The 19,793-nt window shown below is 47.2% G+C and overlaps 1 protein-coding gene across 1 annotated transcript in view; it reads right to left on the bottom strand.

The window, feature by feature from the left end:
* SLC24A3 (solute carrier family 24 member 3) overlaps positions 1-19,793 on the bottom strand; it is a 517,777-nt gene that overhangs the window by 15,560 nt on the left and 482,424 nt on the right. The window contains exons 12-15 of the mRNA XM_012810546.1: positions 18,361-18,622; positions 12,116-12,282; positions 8,350-8,464; positions 7,196-7,308 (exon numbers count right to left, since the gene is read on the bottom strand). Coding sequence (XP_012666000.1) covers positions 7,196-7,308; positions 8,350-8,464; positions 12,116-12,282; positions 18,361-18,622 — 657 coding nt within the window. The remainder of the gene's footprint in view (positions 1-7,195; positions 7,309-8,349; positions 8,465-12,115; positions 12,283-18,360; positions 18,623-19,793) is intronic.

Here is a 19,793-nt window from a genome sequence, read left to right as displayed (position 1 = left end):
ACGGCTTCAGAGTGACACCTGCTCCCCACTCTCAATGTCACCCTCTCTGACGATCTTCACAAGGTTTTGCTCTCTGAAGCTAGTGCACATATGTTCACTTATTCACTGTCATACTGTACGTCTGCCCCCCTCAGTGTGTGCTCTAAGAGGGAGTGTCCCCTGTGCCTCACCAAGCTGCTGGTACATCACAGGTGCACAGCAAACATCGGTTGCAGGAATAATCCTTTCCTCACTTAATGGAGGCCACGTGGACACAGTGTCCCCGCAGCACCTGGGGCACAGCGGGTGCTCAGTGACAGCTCTTGTTCTTGCTGAGTTGTCTGCCCTGCTCTCTTGTCAGGTCAGCCCACTGTTTCATTCCGCTCGGCTCACATGTCTTCTTCCCTATGAAGTTGATGCTGAAAGGAAGTTAGGACCTACCCACCTTCCCATCCATCCACTCCTGCAATCAACAAGTATTTGTTGATCATGCTTCAAGGGCAGGCACTGTGCTCAGCACAGAAGAAAGAATAAATGCACAAGACTGACATGGTTCCTGCCCTTGGGGAGGTCTCCTTCCTGGGGGAAGACTCAGATGAAGAGATAGAGATAAATGCTTTGACAGGAGCTGCTGAAAACCACAGGAGTGATGCGGCCCAGGCTCGGGAGATCACAGTGTGGGGAGGCAGTCTGCCTCCAGAGGGCCATTTTTCTGGAAGTCATGGCATCCAGGCAAACCAAAAGGCACAGCACAGGTGGGTCAAATACTGTGTTACTCATTTGGTCTGACAATACTAGTCAATGAAGCAGAGTCTGTACCAGCAAGGGTTTCTGGAAAATTAAAGTCTATCTGTCTACAGACTACTAGCTCACACAAATTTCACAATTTTTGATGAAAGTATTTCAATATGAATTACGTCATAAACTTGATGCTGTTCTGGAGGATGTGAGATGTAACTTAACTTTTTCTTGATGACCCAGGATGACCACGTGAATACAAATTATTTAATTGGGCTGAGGCGTGGCAAAGCTTTCAGGAGCTATTGATGTACAAAGGGATTATTTACCGCTATACTTGAGGAAATCGAGTTTATTTTATATTTAAATAAGTAAAACATTCTGCGTTATGCAAGATGGCACACCTGCTGCATGTGGGTGGCAGAAATAAAGGGGGGGGGCCTTCAACTCAGACTCTAGCAGAAGAGAGGTGATAGGTGGTGAATGACGTCAAACAAAGTGGGAAGGCCGCGGGCCAGCAGGGACCTGGACAGGAGATTATGTGCGCGTGAGGCTGTATCTGCGCTGCACTTAGGACGGGAGGCTGTAGGCAGGCAGGCAGCACTGGGGGCTCTTTTGCTCATGAGGATTCTGTTCAAGGGACTCACTGACTGTCATCTCTAGAAAGAAGAGCAACTCTCTGGGTGAGATAAGCAGAAAGCAGCATTTTACAGCCTGCCACTGTAAAACATAGGACCGGGGCCTGGTTTTGTGGACCCCCTCCCCCCCGATTCAGCTCACCTGATTGACTTGCCAATGTTTCTTGCCCATTTATGTTCGACTCAGGATGGAAACTTCCAGAGAGGGAGTTAGCACTACTTACGAAATGCGGGGTTCAGAATACACAGCTTTAACAAAAATACAATCACAGCTTCCTAATGGTTCTTAACTTGCAAATATCACTGAAAATAAGTTAATCAGAAATTTTTCTTTCGAATTTTTAAAGCTCAAAACAAAACTGCCTTTTCAACAAATAGTGCTGAAACAACCAGATAACCATATGCCAGAAAGTGAGATTGGATCTCTGCCTCACACCATGTATCCAATGAAATGGCCTTGAATTTCCTGGGGTTTACAAACTGGCTATTGGCCACATCACTGAATTTCTGCTTTCGGAAGAAAGGTCTGCATCAGATGCTGGCATCCTTGGAATAAAATGGAGATCTCTTTTGCACTGGTTATTGAAGCAGAAGCATTTGGATGAAAATGCGTCATCACACAGCGTCTCTCTCAGGCCCTAACCTTCCTTTCTCCTCTGCTCAACAACAGAGAAGTGTTGTCTTGGGTCATATGTTAAATAAACAAGCACTAATGAAAGCTAATTAGCACGGGGAAAAAAGGTCCCTGCATACCTTTTGTTATATCTGACACCTCAGGTAAGCAAATAAAGCAGTGTGTGGCCCCGCTGAATAGCTCTCCTCTATAGCCTTCCAACTAAAACTCACCCCCACGAGGGCTTTCTCGTGTGCCCTGGCTGTTGATCATAAACCAGGGTATGATTTCTTCTGTATTTCCCCCTCAATTACAGGACTTAATGTGGCTCTTGTACAATTCCAGCAGAATGACCAGAGAGACCTCATTATGTCATCTTCAGATGAAAACCATGAATTTGGGCTAAACATTTAACGGCGCCTGGATTTTTGTCTTCATGATGTCACCCTGTTGGTAACCATTTGGTGACCTGAAAGGGTGTGTGTGGGAATTACTGATAGGAGAATAATGTTTAATTTCCTGTTCTCTAAAGTGTTAGGAGGATGTCAATGTTAGGAATGTCGATCACCGGGGAATGTTTACTATACACCTGATCAGGTTGGAGCTTCAGGCCTGACAGCCATGCTCAGTCATACGACCTCAGAGTGGGTCAGCGGAGGTAGTGACCTCCGGGGGAGTGCTGGCTTTGTTCCTGAGGTTTTGATTTCACCCTCTATGACTGTACCCCATAATTCCAGTAAAACAAAAAAGAAGCATAATGAGTCTTAAGGACGTGGAAAGATTCTTAGTCCCTCACTGGAAAGTGTCACTGTGGTAACAATTTATTATTCAGGTTATTTGGAGCCTGTTTTTTTCCCTTCTTTTTGCCTCCTGCTTTTCAGCCACTGTGTCCTGGTCTTCAAAAGTGGAGGCAAAAAGCAGTGGCGATTCAGATAGGTCTGATTTCTACCTCCTCCATAAGAGGTAAGTGGGAGGGTGAAGCAGAGGAAGAGACCAGGTAGACTGTCCGTGAACTCACGACAACCATGCCCCGAGCGCAGTGCGGGGCTCAGGAGTGTCTCTCCAGTAACTGCAGAGTGTCCAGAGCATGACATGCAGGCCTGACCTAGAGCTGAACAAGGCAAGATGGAGAGAGGGAGCCAGTAATCTCCTTCTCCACCTGTTGCTCATGGGCTGTCTCTTCTTAAAAGTAAATATTGAACCCATGTTTTTAAAATAAAAATATGGGGCCAGGTGTGGTGGCTCACACCTGTAATCCCAGCACTCTGGGAGGCCGAGGCAGGTGGATTACGTGAGCTCAAGAGTTCAAGACCAGCCTGAGCAAGAGTGAGACCCCATCTCTACTAAAAATAGCTGGGCGTTGTGGTGGGCACCTGTTGCCTAGCTACTCAGGAGGCTGAGGCAAGAGATTCGCTTAAGCCCAGGAGTTTGAGATTGCTGTGAGCTATGATGCCATGGCACGCTAGCCTGGGCAACAGAGTGAGACTCTGTCTCAAAAAAAAAATGTTTTTTAGGCGCCAAATTAAGAGGCTACTCATGCCCTGATGTCTCAGCCAAGGCCTGAACTGTCCCCCTAACTCATGCGTGGTAAGCTACTGCGGATGCCATCGGCACTCTAACTGTTATTCCCTGTACTCAACACGCTCCTCACTGCCCGAGCATGAACTCATGCCAACCACGTACCAAGAGGAAGATGAAGTTTACTGTGGTCTGGAGATGAGGTGTTGTGCAGCTGCCCTGAAAACCCAGGAATGAATTTGGGCAAATTAAAATGTAATACTGTCATTTTGAAAAACAATTTTCTATATAACACTCTCAACTCAGAGAAAGATTATCTAAAGAAATAATTTGAAATGTAGATACAGATTTATGTACAACTTACAAACCTATAGATTAATATATAAACCACAGAGATGCCTGTGGTGTCCTTAGAGTGAGAATTCTGAAGCAACGTGAGAGTTCAGGAGCAGAAACATGATTAAGTAAATTTTGGAACATCCATTTACTGAACATTAGGCCACCTTGAAGGTGATGTTTCTAATGAAATTCTAAGGAAAACATGTATGATCTAATAAGAAGTATAAAAAGCCACGGGCAAAATTGTCTGTGTAGAGTGATCTGAGCTATGTAAGATAAGCCAGAGGGAAAAAAGTGCTGAAATGTTAACAACCGTTATCTATAGATTAGGCTGTGGATGATTTTTATTTCATTCTCTAGAGCTGCGGTGCCCAGAGGCAGCCATAAGCCACATGCAGCTATAAGCATGTGAATTTAAATGAATTAAAACTAAATAACATTTCAAAATTCAGTTCTTCACTTGCACCAGCCACAGATGAAGCATTTGCAAGTCATGTATGGCTGGCAGCTATGATATGAGACAGCCACAGCAACAGAATGTTGCTATCGTTACAGAAAGTTCTACTGGGCAGCCGCATCTCCAGAGTTTCCTGTACCTTTCTATAAATTACATGAGTCATTTTCATGATAAGAAAAAAATAAAAAGGAGGGGTTCCCATCAGCCAGTTGGAGAAAAACTCAAGAGATTAGTTTAGCACTGGTAAAACAGAATCTAAGTGACTTATATTTTAAGGCAGCAATAAGACAACTTTAATGAGGGAGTTTACACACAATCAGTGATTTGCCCTCAGTTTGAGCGTAGACAAAATGTGCTGTTAAGGGAGATGGTCCACATGCTGCCCAGAAAAAGGAGCATGAAGAGCAGGACTGGTCAGCGTGTGCTGCACAGTGGTCAGCAGCTCAGCTTGGGGCTCTGGTCGGCCTGGCGGAGAGCCGGACCCCACAGCATGGGCGTACGCATCAGACCATGACAACTCAACAGCACCAGTGAAGCATCATCTGGAATATCCCGCCTGTGGCTAATTCTCTCTACTGGCAGCTGGTGTGCGCTGCGGTTTTCCCCCCTTCTCCTTCCTGGGTGCACAGCTAGCTACCCACTCGGATACTTCTTGCATCTAAGTGGGTACATATGCCTTATCTGGACAGTCAGATAGTGACAGATGGGACAGATACCACGTCCAGGCCTCATCAAAAAATGATCTACACAACCCTCCACGCCCTTCCCTTCTCTGTTTTCTTTGAGGGTGGAGGCGGCGGACTCCGTGACGGCAGAACCCCATGAGAGCTGCACCTCAGTGCTTGAGCTTCTGCTGGAAGAGTCCACAGGAGATGCAGAATGGAAACATCTGCAGTGGAACTTGGGTAGAAAGAGCAACCCATCGGGCCACCCTAGTGAGATGGGTGGTTGTTTGTAATACAGCAGAACCTCTGTACGTCGACCACCCAAGAGATCAAACAAACTGGTTAACATAAGGAACTCGGCCTCCTGTGCTGATGTGCGCATGTCCGGTTAGTGAAAATTAGGTCAACTTACGGAAGTGGTCAGTGTAGGGAGGTGTCAGCTATGGAGGCGCTACTGTGTAGTGTTATAGCTAGCAATACTTATTCTGACAAACAAAATAATAATTTGCCTTTCTGTGGGAGAGGTATAAACACAGGTGTGGTCATTTAATCCTTGCGTGCCGAAGCCTGGAGCCATGATTGACCCTTGGTGTAGGGGACACCAAGAGTCAGACAACCTCAGAGCAAGATGATCTACAGCTGAGGGGTGGACCCTTGGGCAATTCGTCAGCAGGTGCTCCTTGTGGAGAAAGCCTGAGCCCGTGGTGATCCTTAGGCACGTAGTCATTGTCCAATACTCCCCTCACCTGTCTTGTACAGTCTCAGTAAGAGGCTGGTGTGGAGGTTGCTCGGGGCTACCCTGCAAAGAAGGGCTAGCCCGCCTCCCTCAAGCTTGTACTTCTAATCCGCGTCACGCCTGGTACCTTCCTGTGGTGATCGAGACCAGGGCCATAGGGGCCCGAGGGGTTGTGACACCTTGGCCATCCTGAGCAGGTGGCCCTTGGAACTTTTCTGATTGATGATGTTGTTTACGCCAGAAGCACTAGGACATGTGCCTCTTGTCAAGATTGTCTGCAAACTTTCTGATGTTTGTCTGCTGTCCGTTCTGGTGCTGAGACTCGGGGATCACCCTGCTCCCGTATTGAGAAGGTGCCTACCTGATCAGCCCTCCCTAAAAGACTCAGACTTCAGTGGACTTCCCTGGACAGGGGTCTCACACATGTCCCCATACTTCACTGCTAGGGAGAGCATGTCCTGCCTGTGTGAGCTGGGAGGGAAGGAACTGAACGCCTGCACCTGACAGCTCCGGGCTTCTCCTGATGCATTTCATTCTCCTGCTGCTTTTGCTTCACAGCCTTTGCTGTGATAAACCTTAGCTGTGAATATAATATGCTGTGAGTGCTCCTGGTGAATCACCGAATTTACCCCCACCGTAACCCCCATGGAAGGTTCTTCTTCAAAAATGTAGAGAATGAACCATCCAAAGTCAGCATGCTTTCTGCCCGGCCCTTATGTATCTTACCATTTGTTACTAACATCTGCTGATGCTCTAGCCTAGATGTCAAGCTCTTGTGAATTTGGTTAATGTGAGTCCATTTATAAGAACCTGAGGGACAAAAGTGTCACTCTCTGATCTGCAGAACTCTGGAAGGTTATTTGGAGTCCCATGACAACCCAGTGGATGCCACCCTTTAAGTGGCCAATCTGGATGACATTGCTTCTGTCTCTCTCTTACATGCAGCACTTAACCCATAGTTACAATGAATCAAACACAAACACACTAGAGCAGGGCTGGCAGACTATGACCAGTGGGCCCAAGCTGGCCCCCCAATTGTTTCTGCACTATCCAAGAGCAGAAAATGGTTTTCACATTTTTAAATGGTTGCAAAAAATGAAAAGAAACACAATGTATCATGACATGTAAAAATCATATGAAATTCAAAATTTAGTTTCTATAAATCAGGTTGTATTGAAAGAGCCACACACCCATGTGGTTATTATTGTCTGAGCCTGCTTCCCTGCTGTGATGGCAGAGTGCAACAGGTGTGACCGAAATGCTCTGTCCCTCAAAGCCTAAAATATTTACAATCAGCCCTCGGACAGAAAAGGTTTGCTGACCTGCTCTGGAGTTCCAAATGTCCCCCCAAGCCTGACTCAGTAAGGTCCCAGACAAGGAGAATGTGCCTCCCTCAGTATCACTACTTCTGTGCCTCCTCCTCTGCCCGGACACAAACACCAGTGGCCAAGGCTGTTAAATAATGAGTCGTGGTCGCCCAGGGTTTAAGCAGTCACGGAGGAAACCACTTACGTAAGATCCGTAATCCACAGCCAGGGTCTGCAGAGCCCAGGGGAGACCCAGGCCGATCAGGATGTCGAACACGTTGCTCCCAATGGAGTTGGACACGGCCATGTCCCCCATCCCTGCAGGGATAAGAGGTCGCTCATGTGAGGGGACTGATCCCAGGGAGTGCAGGGCCTCCCACGAGACCCCCAAGGGAGCAGTTCTGCTGGCTCACGTATCTGGTTCTCTGCTAGGTCATTACTGATGGGAAGAAGGAAGGTGATTGTAAAACACAGAAATACACCTTCTGTTGAATTGCTGGCCTTTACTTCACATGTGATCCCTGATTAAATGTAAATATGATTCCAAAGATTCTGGATTCTTTGAGGCATCCTTATAGGAAGGAAATAAATTCAACAGCTGTACGAGCTCAGGAGCTCCCCAGCCCATGCTCCAGCATCATCTTCCAGAGGCTCTGCACACTATCCAATTATTCTCTGAATAATCGAGAAATATTATAAAAATAAGGTAATGGTGGAATTTTGTTGAGGATTTCTAGATGACACTGTGCTAACACAACACATTTGTTTAAAACCGAACAACCTCCGTGAATCTGTGAGTGCTGGGAAAGGGTATCCCCCCGCCCCTGGGACATCCATCTGGGAAGGTGACCGTGAACTTGGTTTTGAAGGAGGTTCTGTCATGCATTGAAAACTGACCTCTGCTGACTGTCACTTTGAGGGGTGCTGCAGCTGAGTAAACCTTAGGTATGGGGTCTCTCCTTTCTAAGCCTCACTTTCGTGATCCAAGGAATGATACATCATAGAGCAGTTATTTAAATGAAATAAGGTAACACACCTAATAAGTCGGTGTCTTTATTATTCTTTTAATAATAGATGGATGGTAATACAACCTCCAGAAAGGGCTATGAGTACTACCTGGGAAATATTTCTGCTTTCTTCAAGGGTGGGACCTTTTGGCTGGTTTTTCTATTCTGATTCCAGGAAGACTTTTGAGCAACATGGCATTGAGGTCACCTGTCTCTCCTTCCAAACCCTGTTAGTTGCCAAGTGGATCCCCTAGGCCGGCCGGCCTGCCTGCCTGCCTGCCTTCCTTCCTTCCTTCCTTTCTCCCTCCCTCCCTCCCTCCCTCCCAATCCCTCTTGCCACTGGAATTCCTACCTTGTCTGGCCACAATGAGGCTGGCCATGCAGTCAGGCACACTAGTTCCGGCAGCCAGGAATGTGATTCCCATGATGACGTCAGGAATGCCGAGTGTGTAACCGATGATCGTGACCTGGAAGAAGAGGGAAGAGGCAGTAAGCTGGGGGCGGACATGGACCTTGCCTGCCCACAGTTCCTCTGATTAGACTCAGGGAAGGCTACAGTCTGGGCCATCTCAGGGGTGGGGTCAACATCTGCTCTCTCTGTCAACACAGAGGGAAATGAATGTGTGGGCGACAGGTCTTGGATGGTGCAGTCACAGAGCCCATGCTTGGTGCGCTAATAAAACATGATGTTTTCATTTCACTGGTTCTTTTCAGATGAGTATGAAAGAGAGGAAAACCGAGTTTCTGGGAAAAGACGATACCGGGACAGGGTATTTCAACTCCAAGTTGTCCTGGGAGACCCAGAGTGGTGGCTGCTTTGCTGTGTCTGGCATCTGAGCAACCGCGTCAGGAGACACATAGTGGGAATTTGCAGAAACTGGAAAGGGCTGGACCTTATGCCACCCAGTCTTGTGGGAAAAGCACAGCCAACTTTTCCTTTCCTCTGATCCTGGAAGCTTGGTGACAATGTGATTGTCCTTGTAACATTTTCGTCTTCACCATAATAACTCGTGTTTCCTGGGAAACACTGGGAGAAGTGACATTTCCAGGTCCTCACCTACTTAAATCTTGTCACAACTTTGTGCAGGACGTGCTGTGCTATTTCCAATCTTCAGAGGAGGAGCCTGAGGCCCAGGGAAGCATTTTCCCAGGTTGCTTGCTGCTAGAGAGCTGGGGTGGCCGTGGGAGCAGGTCCCAGAAGGCAGAAGGGCTCACGGCAGAGGCAGCAGCTTTCTGCACGGGAGGGGTTTTGCCGGAGAACAGCAGACGACGCCTAAACTGTTGGTCTCCTTTATGAAAACGAACCCATCTTGCCCCTTGATTTCATTAAGGGAAAACTGAAGTGACGGTGGCCCAGGAGACAGGTGACAAGGGAGAAGGAGCAGATGGCAAAAGGAAAAAGGGACCAATTCCCTGTGTGTGTGTCTTAGAGAAAGGTAACTTGCAAGGGATGAGACTTTCAGGTCACTTCAGGAGGCCACTTAATCTTTTTCTAGAATTATAAGAAATGCAAACTGCATGTGGCAGGGAGCACGTCCTTCTCACAGCTGCTCCCAGCTCTGCCGAAAAAGACATCCCACAGGAAACCCCCAGTTCACTCCAAAGGCCGGGCCACGCCTTCTGAGGATGTGGGTTAAAACCACGGGGTCTGGCCTGTCCGGGAACCAGAAAATGCACCTCGCTTCTGATCAGCTCCGAATTTAACCTGCATGGCCTCAGGGCTTTTTGGCTGCAGCCTCCAGGGAGGAAAGTGAGATGCAGAGTCAGGCCACATCTCTACTTCACTGCTCTGGAACAAACGGAGTGGCAGCATTCTGGACAGTCTCGTCCTCCCTTTCTGATCCCGGCTCAGCCCTTGGAGGAGTCTGGTTTGGCTTAGCCAGGCTGGGCCTGCCGAGGGCTCCTTGTTACTGTGTGTGGCTGAGCTGCAGTTTGGGGGACTCAGATGGCTGGGCCAGGTCTCCTGCTTCGCCCTGATTTCTCCTTCATCCCTGCCATTTCCCAGGACATGTCAGAGCCTCGGTCACAGGGGAAGGCAGCAAACAGAACGCTGGCCCTCAGATTAGTCAGCTCAGAGAGTTTGCTGAACTCACCGAGCACTGGAGGTCGGGGACAGCAACACCGGCCCCCAAACCTGGACTAGAGGGGGCACCCAGTGCATGTGCCAGATGAAAACGTAAATGAATACTGGATGGCGGAGAAAGCCCTGGTTAAAAGCTTGGGTTTAAAAAAACATATGTTTGTCTGTAGCATCAAGCCAAAGGGTGATTAGGAGTTAATTGTGTCAAGTTTGCAAACTTGCTATTACCTACAAAGAGTCTTTTTCTAAATCTTTTTTTTAGCTCTTGATTTTGATTCTCCAGAATTTATATTGCATTTCTTTCCAACAGTCAAGGGAAAATTAATTTGACTTGTATAATTTTGTCATGCCTTTTAATTTCTGCCCAACTCTAATTGTATGATTTCGGCTTGCTCCCCACCTAAAAAGTATAGGCATCATTACAAGTTCTCAAAGCTGTAGGTGCCGGGGTGGGTGCAGAGCGAGGGGTATGCTGATGCACTGTTGGTAGGGATGAAAACTAGCCCAGGCTTTACGGGAAGAAGTGAGAATAGACCTTCCATTTGACTCCACAATCCCATTATTAGGCATCTACCCAGAAGAAGAAAAGCATTTTACCATAAGGATATTTACACTCAAATGTTTATAGCAGCTCAATTCACAATTGCAAAGATGTGGAATCAACACAGTACCCATTAACCCACTAATGGATTAATAAACTGTGGCACATGTGTACCGTGGAATACAATTCAGCCATAAAAGATAGAGACTTTGTATCTTTTGTATTTACGTGGATGGATTTGGAGAAAATTCTCCTAAATAAAGTATCTCAAGAATGGAAAAACAAGCATCCCAGATACTCAGTACTAATCTGAAAACAGTAGACCAATAACTGCAGGCCCCCAGCAGAGGAAAGACACAATTAAATTCCAAGAGGCAGGGAGGAGACTCGATTAGTTCCTACCTAGCAGGTCCAGTGTAGGGGGACACGGCTCACTTCCTGGGAGAAGGACTCAACTATAACTCAGACTTTGGACTTTACCTTACAAACACAAATAATATAACCTAACCATATGTATCCTCATGTTCACCCATGATAAAAAAAAAAGTGTAGACATCGACGGAGGTGGATTTCCTACTGTGGCTTTGGGGCAGAGGCTCTTTTGAGCCAATGTCAATCAATGAATGATTATTTTGACCTCAGAAGGGACCCCCCTGAGGGGGCCATTTATCATCACTTTATTCATGACTTCTCTTCATGTTCTTTGCTCTGTGCCTTTGCCGTCCTTGACACTGGAGTATCTATTCCCCAGTCCACTGAAGTTGGGTGGAAGTGATGGTAAGTCAGTCCCAAGTGAAGACCATAGGAGGCACCTGTGTGGTCCTTGCATTCCTGTGATATACCAGGAGAAGAGCCTCCCCCAGGTAGCCCTGATCCGAAGAAAATAAGCAAATGATTGGAGTAGACCCAATGTGCTGCCTGAGTCAAACGTGACCATCCTGTATCCTGAGATAGGACTGCACCATGACCATCCTGTATCTTGAGATGGGGCTACACTGTGACCATCCTGTATCCTGAGATAGGACTGCACCATGACCATCCTGTATCTTGAGATGGGTCTGTACCATGACCATCCTGTATCTTGAGATACGTCTGTACCATGACCATCCTGTATCTTGAGATGGGTCTGCACCATGACCATCCTGTGTCCTGAGATGGGGCTGCACCGTGACCATCCTGTATCTTGAGATGGGTCTGCACCATGACCATCCTGTGTCCTGAGATGGGGCTGCACCGTGACCATCCTGCATGTTGAGATTGGGCTACACAGCCAAGCTAAGATTAATCAAATTACAGTCAATCTGAAAACATGTGAGCAGGAGAATAAATGCTGTGATTCTAAACTACTTAGTGTAGGTGTGGTTGTTACACAGCTTATTATAACAGTTCCTGACTGATATGGTTCCTGCTTAAAACCTCAACTCTTACTACCCTGCAGTCAAGTGCACTTTCTCTCTAAGGCGATCTAGCCATGCCAGGGGCCCTCAGTCCACTCACCATCCACACCATTATGTAAGAGAAGGCTGCAATCCACAATGTGGAGGAAGCGAACGTTACCATGAACCATTTCTCCCAGCGCGGCTTGTTACAGTTGGGTACAGTGAAGTATAAGACAAAACTCAGTGGCCAGGTGAACGCCCATTTCACTGTTTCCAGTTTTCCAGCTGGAAAAATGAAAATTAAAACAATCAGTTAGCTTTATTCCTTGCTCTGCTGGCCCCTGAATTGCTTTCCCCAGAACGAAATCTTATTGTGGTGCTCTTCCGAAACACTGAAATGGCTTTCCGCCACCACCAAAACCTGACAAACAAAACCAAACAGAGTACAAAAATTATCCATTGCCCACCTACTACTTAGGTCTCTAAAATAACAAGATGAGTCACTTCTGAGTAATAACTGGGCTGGACGGGGGAAATATTGAGTAATGCTGGGCAAACGGGCCAGGTAGGAAAAGAGGAGGAAGGACGCAGGGCACCACAGGGGTGGAACATGTATGTGCGTGCGTGGGGAGCTCAGACCACCAGCCTGCCGGTTCTCCAAGTAGTTTGGTGACTCCCTTTGCCCAGATAATAAAGCGGCAGTGGACACAGCTCCACCTAGTGGAATGTCTCGGCATCGTCGTCAGCGCGCAGATCGCTTGAAGGTCTTGAAGTCTTTCAAGATTGACAAAACACTACAGGAGCGTTTGAATCCTGATCTGATAAGCATTTGCAAACAAATGATTGCTTTCTGGCTCACTAACTACCCGCTGCCATGGACAAGATGACGGAGCTGTCAGTGACGACTGACTTTTGCCATCTCTGCGCTGGGTACGTTGTGTACAGAGACACCAGAAACGCTGACTTTGGTGCTAGGAGGCTCAGTTTTGGTTACGTTGCCCGCGTTCCTTGTGGACTCAGATTTGACAGAGGTGTTAGTTTTTGGCCCTTGTTACCACCCTGCTTCAATTGCTAACTCACTTCTGGAAAGACATACGCATCCACCTACGTCGTCCTCACTTCATAGGGGTTTAGAACGTCTCCATCTTCCGGAAAGTGGCTTCTGCCTCTTCCTAGGCAACTCCTTACCCTCTACCACCGTGGATTAGTTTCTTCCTTTTCCCCAATTTCAAATAAATGAAATCATACAGCGTGTGTATGTGTCTACTTCCTTTTATTTGACATGATAAGATTTTTTTGAGATTGGTTCATGTCTAATTAACTGCTATTTAGAATTCCACCCTGTAACACGATGCAGTTTGTTTATCAATGTAACAACTGTGGATGGGTATTCTGTCACTGCCAGTTTTAGGAAATATATATATATATTTCTTTTGCAGTTTTTGGACAGGGCTGGGTTTGAACCTACCACCTCTGGTACATGGGGCCAGCGTCCTACTCCTTTGAGCCACAGGTGCTGCCCTTTAGGATATTGTAACTAAAGTGACTATGAACATTACTGTATGAGACTTTTCATGAAGACCCAGGAGGAAAATGGCTGAGTCATAGAGCGGGTGTTTATTTAACTTTGTAAGAAACTGCCAAGCAATGTCTCAAATGATTGAAGCATTTTATATTCCCACCAGAGTTAAGGAAGTATTTTTTATTAGTAACATTTTTTTTTTTTTTTTGAGGCAGAGTCTCAAGCTGTTGCCTTGGGTAGAATGCCGTGATGTCACAGCTCACAGCAACCTCAAACTCTTGGGCTTAAGTGATTCTCTTGCCTTAGCCTCCGAAGTACCTGGGACTATAGATGCCTGCCACAATGCCTGGCGATTTTTTGGTTGTAGTTGTCATTGTTGTTCAGCAGGCCCAGGCTGGATTAGAATCTGCCAGCTCTGGTGTATGTGGCTGGTGCCCTAGCCCCTGAGCTACAGGCACTGAGCCTTATTATAACATTTTAAATAGGAATTTACTAAATGTTTAATAAAATTTATTTCATAATTTTTTACCAGGACTTATTTCCTATATTTATACCATCTCCAAATAGTTTCTTAAACCTGCATATAAAAGTTACATCATTCCTGGTACCCTCTGGCCTTTCCCAGATGACCAAAGGCATTGAGTCTACAGGGGAAGAGTGAGGCTCTCACTGGATAACGCTGGGTTCTGCTCCCTGCTCCCAGGCTTATGAACTGAGTGACTCATTTAAATTCTTTAAGGCTCAGTTTCTTCATCTATAAAATTTAGACACAGTAACACTGAGCTCCCAGATTTTCAGGGAGAATTAAATGAAATGATATATGACAGGCCTTCCATGTGGCCGATGCCTTTGCAGGGAGAAAGATTTGATTATACAGCCAATTGAAGATCAAAAACAGGAATGGGAAGAGAAATGACCTTAATTCGGCTCTTTGAACACGACAAATTATTCAGAAAATAAAGAAGAAAAATGAAGTCAGAACTTATGACTATAAGAACTTAGAAAACAGTATTGATTACATAAAGATATAAGCAGCATGGTTAGCGCTGATGAATTTTGAACTTTTTTCAACTGTTTAAAAAAATTCTGACTGGACTCTGGGAGGCATTATATCTGGAAAACATAAGTTTCAAGGATACACGTGCTTTCTTTAAGTTATTGTCCCTTGTGACAAAAACTACCTTAGAAAATTCAATGAAATAGAAATTTAATGATTATCATCTGAAATATCTCTAAATGTAATATAGAAGCTATAACTCCTCCAGCAACCGCGGTGATATAGGAAGGTGCTTCTAAAATGATTCTAAAGAGCAGGAATAATCATCTAAAGATTACCCATGCTTTAGTTGCTCTTAATTTCCATTTCAGAATAAAAGGGTAAAGCTTCTTTCCTTTCCCCTTTGAGTCAACAGCATTTCTGGACATTTTCACATATTTTGTTCCATTACCATTTGGTCTAAATAGAGCACCAGCGAGGTCAGGCTAAGTAATTCATTTAACAAGTATTTATTGAATGTCTTCTATGCCCCCCGCCTTGTGCCAGGGACTGCTCCAGGCACTGGGGGGACAGCAGCGAATTAAGGAAGCAGGACTGCCTGCCCGCACCCTTCAAGTACCTGCGATTACACGATTTCTTGGAAGTCAGCCAGCCACTGGGGGCCAAGCTGGAGGTGTGAACCAGGGACTGGGAACAGGATAGTGTCCCTCTGTATGTGACTTGACTTGATTTTGAAAAGCAAAAGGTCTTGTTTGTAAATTATATTCCAAAGCTTAACTCTCTTGGAGGAGAGTCATATCACAGCATTTCAGACAGAGGCTTCTCTCTATATACATATTTATAATAAATATATATACATATACATATTTGATCTGATTATACAGGCAATAAAAAGGTACATTGTTTATAGTGGAAAATATAGAAAAAATATATTTTCCACTTTGGAAAACACATTTATCTTTTGGTGTGTTTCCTTCCAGCCTTCCGCCCCATGTTAATGTTTACCTATACATGTGGTACATGTTACAGGGTTTTTGTTTCCTGCCTACCAACCATACCACTTTCCTCACCTGAGAGAAAGGAAGAGCTCACGTTTATATGTTGGTGTGTTCACTTGTGCACCACGTATAGGTGTATACGTGCTGGGACGTGTACGTGACCTATAATACAGAATCTGCACGCGTAAACATGAGCACGTTGCCATCTGTGATACAGTGTGCATGCACACAATATATAACATGAATACAGTATACACGCACATGTTAGCCCATACATTGTATGGGTCACAAATTACACACCGTACATATATGCACATATACCTATTCCCAAACAGTATTCTCATACTCCCAGATGAAGACTGATGTGCTACTCACAGCCCCTGTAGCCTAGTCCTGCAGAGAAGGAAGCGCTATGGCTGGTGCCAGACGACAGAGTCCCACACCTGCAGCATTACCACAAAGTGTCTGCATCATGTGGACGGACCTTTTTCAGGGCAAAGGAACTTAGTTGGGAGGAATCCGTGTTGGGGTCCCCAGACTGAATGCTCCTGGCTCCTGATAGCCTCTGCTGGTCTGAGGAGTGCTCTGGCCTCCTTCCCCTGAGACATGGCATGCCTCCCTGAGGAGGGGCCCAGCTGGGCATCCAGCCTTCACCCCAAGTGAAATGGAGCTCCTCATTCCAGGGCCAGGGTTCTTAGCCTAGAGGGGAAGAGATGGCAGTAACCGGGCAACCTCACTCTTCATTGTGGAGGCAGCCTCAGGCTCTGAGTCAGGCCCTCCTCTGAGAGGAACGGTGAGGATCGCTGGTGCCTGTAGGTCCCAGCCCCTCCGTGCTCCGACTGCGGTCCACGGTCAGCAACAGCGCTGCCACCTGGGGCTTGTCAGACATGTGGGCTCTCCGCCTCAGCCTCGACCTCCTGACTCAGAACCTGCATTTTGTTAGTGGTGGTGAAGAACACAGGCTTTTGCCTCCCATCTTGGCAGCTCAGGGACCTTGAATGGCACAGAGACCCCAAGGGTGGTGGTCACACAGCGTATCATGCTCTTGCTTGTGCTCCTGGAAGAACTCAGCGTACGAGATGTGAGAGGGCATGGGGGCGGAGGCCTGCAGCTGTGTTGGCTAACATGTGGGGAGCCCAGGGACTGTGGCGGGTGAGCTACACCCCGCCCCACGACAGTGCTGTGGCACAGATGACCTGGGTGGGGAGATTGTGCAGGTGCCCTGATCTAATCACAGGAGGCTGCACAAGCAGAAGGGGGAGCCAGAGGGGGAAAGATGCCAACCTCCAGCTGATGGTGGGGGGTGAGGAATGTGGGAGGCTCCTAGGAGTAGCTGCCAGACACAGGAAGCAAACTCTGCCAACACCCTGAACCTGCCTGGAAATGGTTCTTCCCAGGGCTCCTGGACAGGAACGCAGCCTCACCCACACTTTGATTACAGGCTATGAGACCCTGGGGACCCGGCTCGACTTCTGGGCTCCAAGGCTGTGAGCTAACCGGGTGCTGCCGTGAGCCGCTAACACATTTGGTCTGTTATACACTAACTGACAGGATCGTGGGGTGACAAGAGTGGAGTGGGCATTCGGTCACTTAATCCCTAAGATGCTTTTGTCCTGGTTGATAGGGAAGAAGGTTGCCAAGAAATACATCTGACAGGGACAAAACAGATAAGGAGCCCGTACTTGTTTCTTTCTATTAAGATAACACGTTTACAAGTAATGATTTGACTTTGGGTAGGGAATTTGGGGAATAGAAACCAGATGGATAGGTTCTAATTCGTTCTGGAGAGTACTTGATAAGGTTGAGATCTTACATGCCCTAACTGGGCACAAAAAGTCTCAGTCTGAGTTTTACTTGCTGTCCCGGGACATGAAGAGGAGCTCCCAGGAGCACAGTCCAGCTCTGCCTCCCAACACAACATAGGATTCCGCCACTGCTCCCATGCCGACCATCAGACTGGCCTTCCAGCGGATTAAACAGTCCTTCCTCAGATAGACCTGGGGGCAAATTCAAACACTCTGGAGAGGCTGCTTCTGTGACTCAAGCCTCATTGGACCTGTGTTCTTATCCCTGAAACAGCCAGAAACTTCTGGAAGGTCTGAGAAATAGGAGCATTCTTTGGGCTTGGTCCATCTGCTCCAATAATAGGTGGGTGGGACGACAAGGCTGCCGGAACAACCAAGCCCTCTTTGGAGGTAGCGGTCAGGAAGAAGGACCCTGGCCTGGTAGCTGAGGGCCTGAGGCTTTTATGGGCCTCGCATCTCCCCTCCAAAGTACCAGGGGGCTCCCTTGGCCAGCCCTACAGGGGCCAGGATGCATCTGCCCAGTCTGCACCTCCAGCAGTTACCCTCCCTGGAGACAGCAGGTGGTGGCAGAGGGCAGGGCCTGACTGGGGGAAAGGGAAAGGAAGAGAGAAGAACACAGGGCACGGGGCTGGCTTCACGCGCCCCCCAAGTTGGCCCTGGCAGCTGCCTGGCCAACTGTCATGGGATGGGTGTTTCTCTCCTTGAGCACTGAGCTGTATTTATGAAATGGATCACGTGCATTTCCTCCTTAGCCCCCACAGACCCCACTGAACAGCTACGAGTGGACTTTCCTTCCTCTACAAAACACAGTTGGCCAAAGAGCTCAAATTTTAAGCAATGATTGTGTGCCAACCCCTTGGTCATCCTTGGACCTTCTATGGCAGAGTCCTGCCCACTGTAGAAACCTAACATAAATATTTTTATTTTCATATACAGATAGTTTTTTAATCGAATGGTATAGAGATTATCCAAGTCTCATGCTCCACCCATTCGGTGGCCACAGAATTGCTCCCATCCCAGCCCGGATGTAGGACCTCTTACAGGGGCGGTCGAATGGCGTGTACGGCCCTTCACCCTCGTCCTCGTCCTCCTCGTCCTCCTCATCGTTCTCGTTGTCCTCATTCTCATTCTCGGTTTCATTGCCAGCCTCCGCCACAGCGTCATCCCTCCGCGTCCCATTCACGCCCCTGTCTGGAGCACTGCTGGGCCCGGTCCCATTTTCCACGGTGCGCTTCACTGGGATCTTGATGGCTACCTCGGATTCCCCGTTGGCATAAGCCCTGCTGTTTATTAGTCTTTGCCTCTGGAAAGAGAAGGACACATTGGTACCAAGGTCAGAGCCACTGCAAGGACCTTATAGCCAAAACACGAGCTGGTGGGATCTTTCCCAGGCAGTTAAAACAAGGATATAAAAACTTCGGGGTCAAGGGTGGCACCTGTGGCTCAGTGGGTAGGGCGCCAGCCCCATATACTGAGGGTGGCGGGTTCAAATGCCTGTGGCTCAAAGGAGTAGGGTACCAGCCCCATATGCCAGAGGTGGTGGGTTCAAACCCAGCCCTGGCTAAAAACTGCAAAAAAAAAAAAAAATAGCTGGGTATTGTGGCAGGCGCCTGTAGTCCCAGCTACTCAGGAGGCTGAGGCAGGAGAATTCCCTAAGCCCATGAGTTGGAGGTTGCTGTGAGCTGTGTGATGCCACAGCCCTCTACCAAGGGCGATAAAGTGAGACTCTGTCTCTAAAAACTTTGGAGTCAAGTTTTAAGGTAGGGGTGTCTCTGCTGATTTTGTGAGCAGTTTGTTTTTGGCTTATCTGTGGTGTTGGGTGTCATAAAAAGTATACAAGGGCCTTTTGTTTGCTAAGCAATTTTCCTGAGTATTTGTGCATTTATTTTGTGTGACCCCAGACAACAGTCATTCTTCTAATTGCAGCAGAGAAAAAAAAAAAGGCTGGACACCCCTGTTTTAAGGGATTCGTCAAAGTGATAACTAACTCACACAACGTCTGTGGGGGAGGAGAGTAACCTTTCATGACCCACTGGAGCTTTCAAATCCCTTTCAGAAAAGTTTCTATGTCTGGGATGTGCACGTCCTTGATTCTCTGTGCACTGGAGTGTTACCTTTGTTTTTCAGACTGTGTTTGGACTAGTGTATCAATACAGCTACACTCCAGAGAAGGGAATACATAGGAAAATTCAGGTCAGGGACTCCGGCCGGATTGCTTTCCACTACGATAACCTTTATTTAGCAACTACTTCTAGGCAGGTTCACATCAGGGGGCTTTATTCAAAAGGAAGAATAGAAGAAAAATGTAAGTGGAGGGGGCAGGAGAGTTTTTCTCTGGAACTGACTGTGTTTTTCTCTAGCTAGACTGTGTTTTCAACATGTGGAGGGAGGAGCAAGGACCATGGGACAGAGCTGGCCTGGGGCATGAGCAAGGACCATGGGACAGAGCTGGCCTGGGGCATGAGCAAGGACCA

The sequence above is a fragment of the Otolemur garnettii genome, unplaced genomic scaffold (assembly GCF_000181295.1).
Source record: "Otolemur garnettii isolate 467f Iridium unplaced genomic scaffold, OtoGar3 scaffold00136, whole genome shotgun sequence".
Classification (NCBI taxonomy): domain Eukaryota; kingdom Metazoa; phylum Chordata; class Mammalia; order Primates; family Galagidae; genus Otolemur; species Otolemur garnettii.
This window is presented reverse-complemented; position numbering and strand designations above follow the sequence as displayed.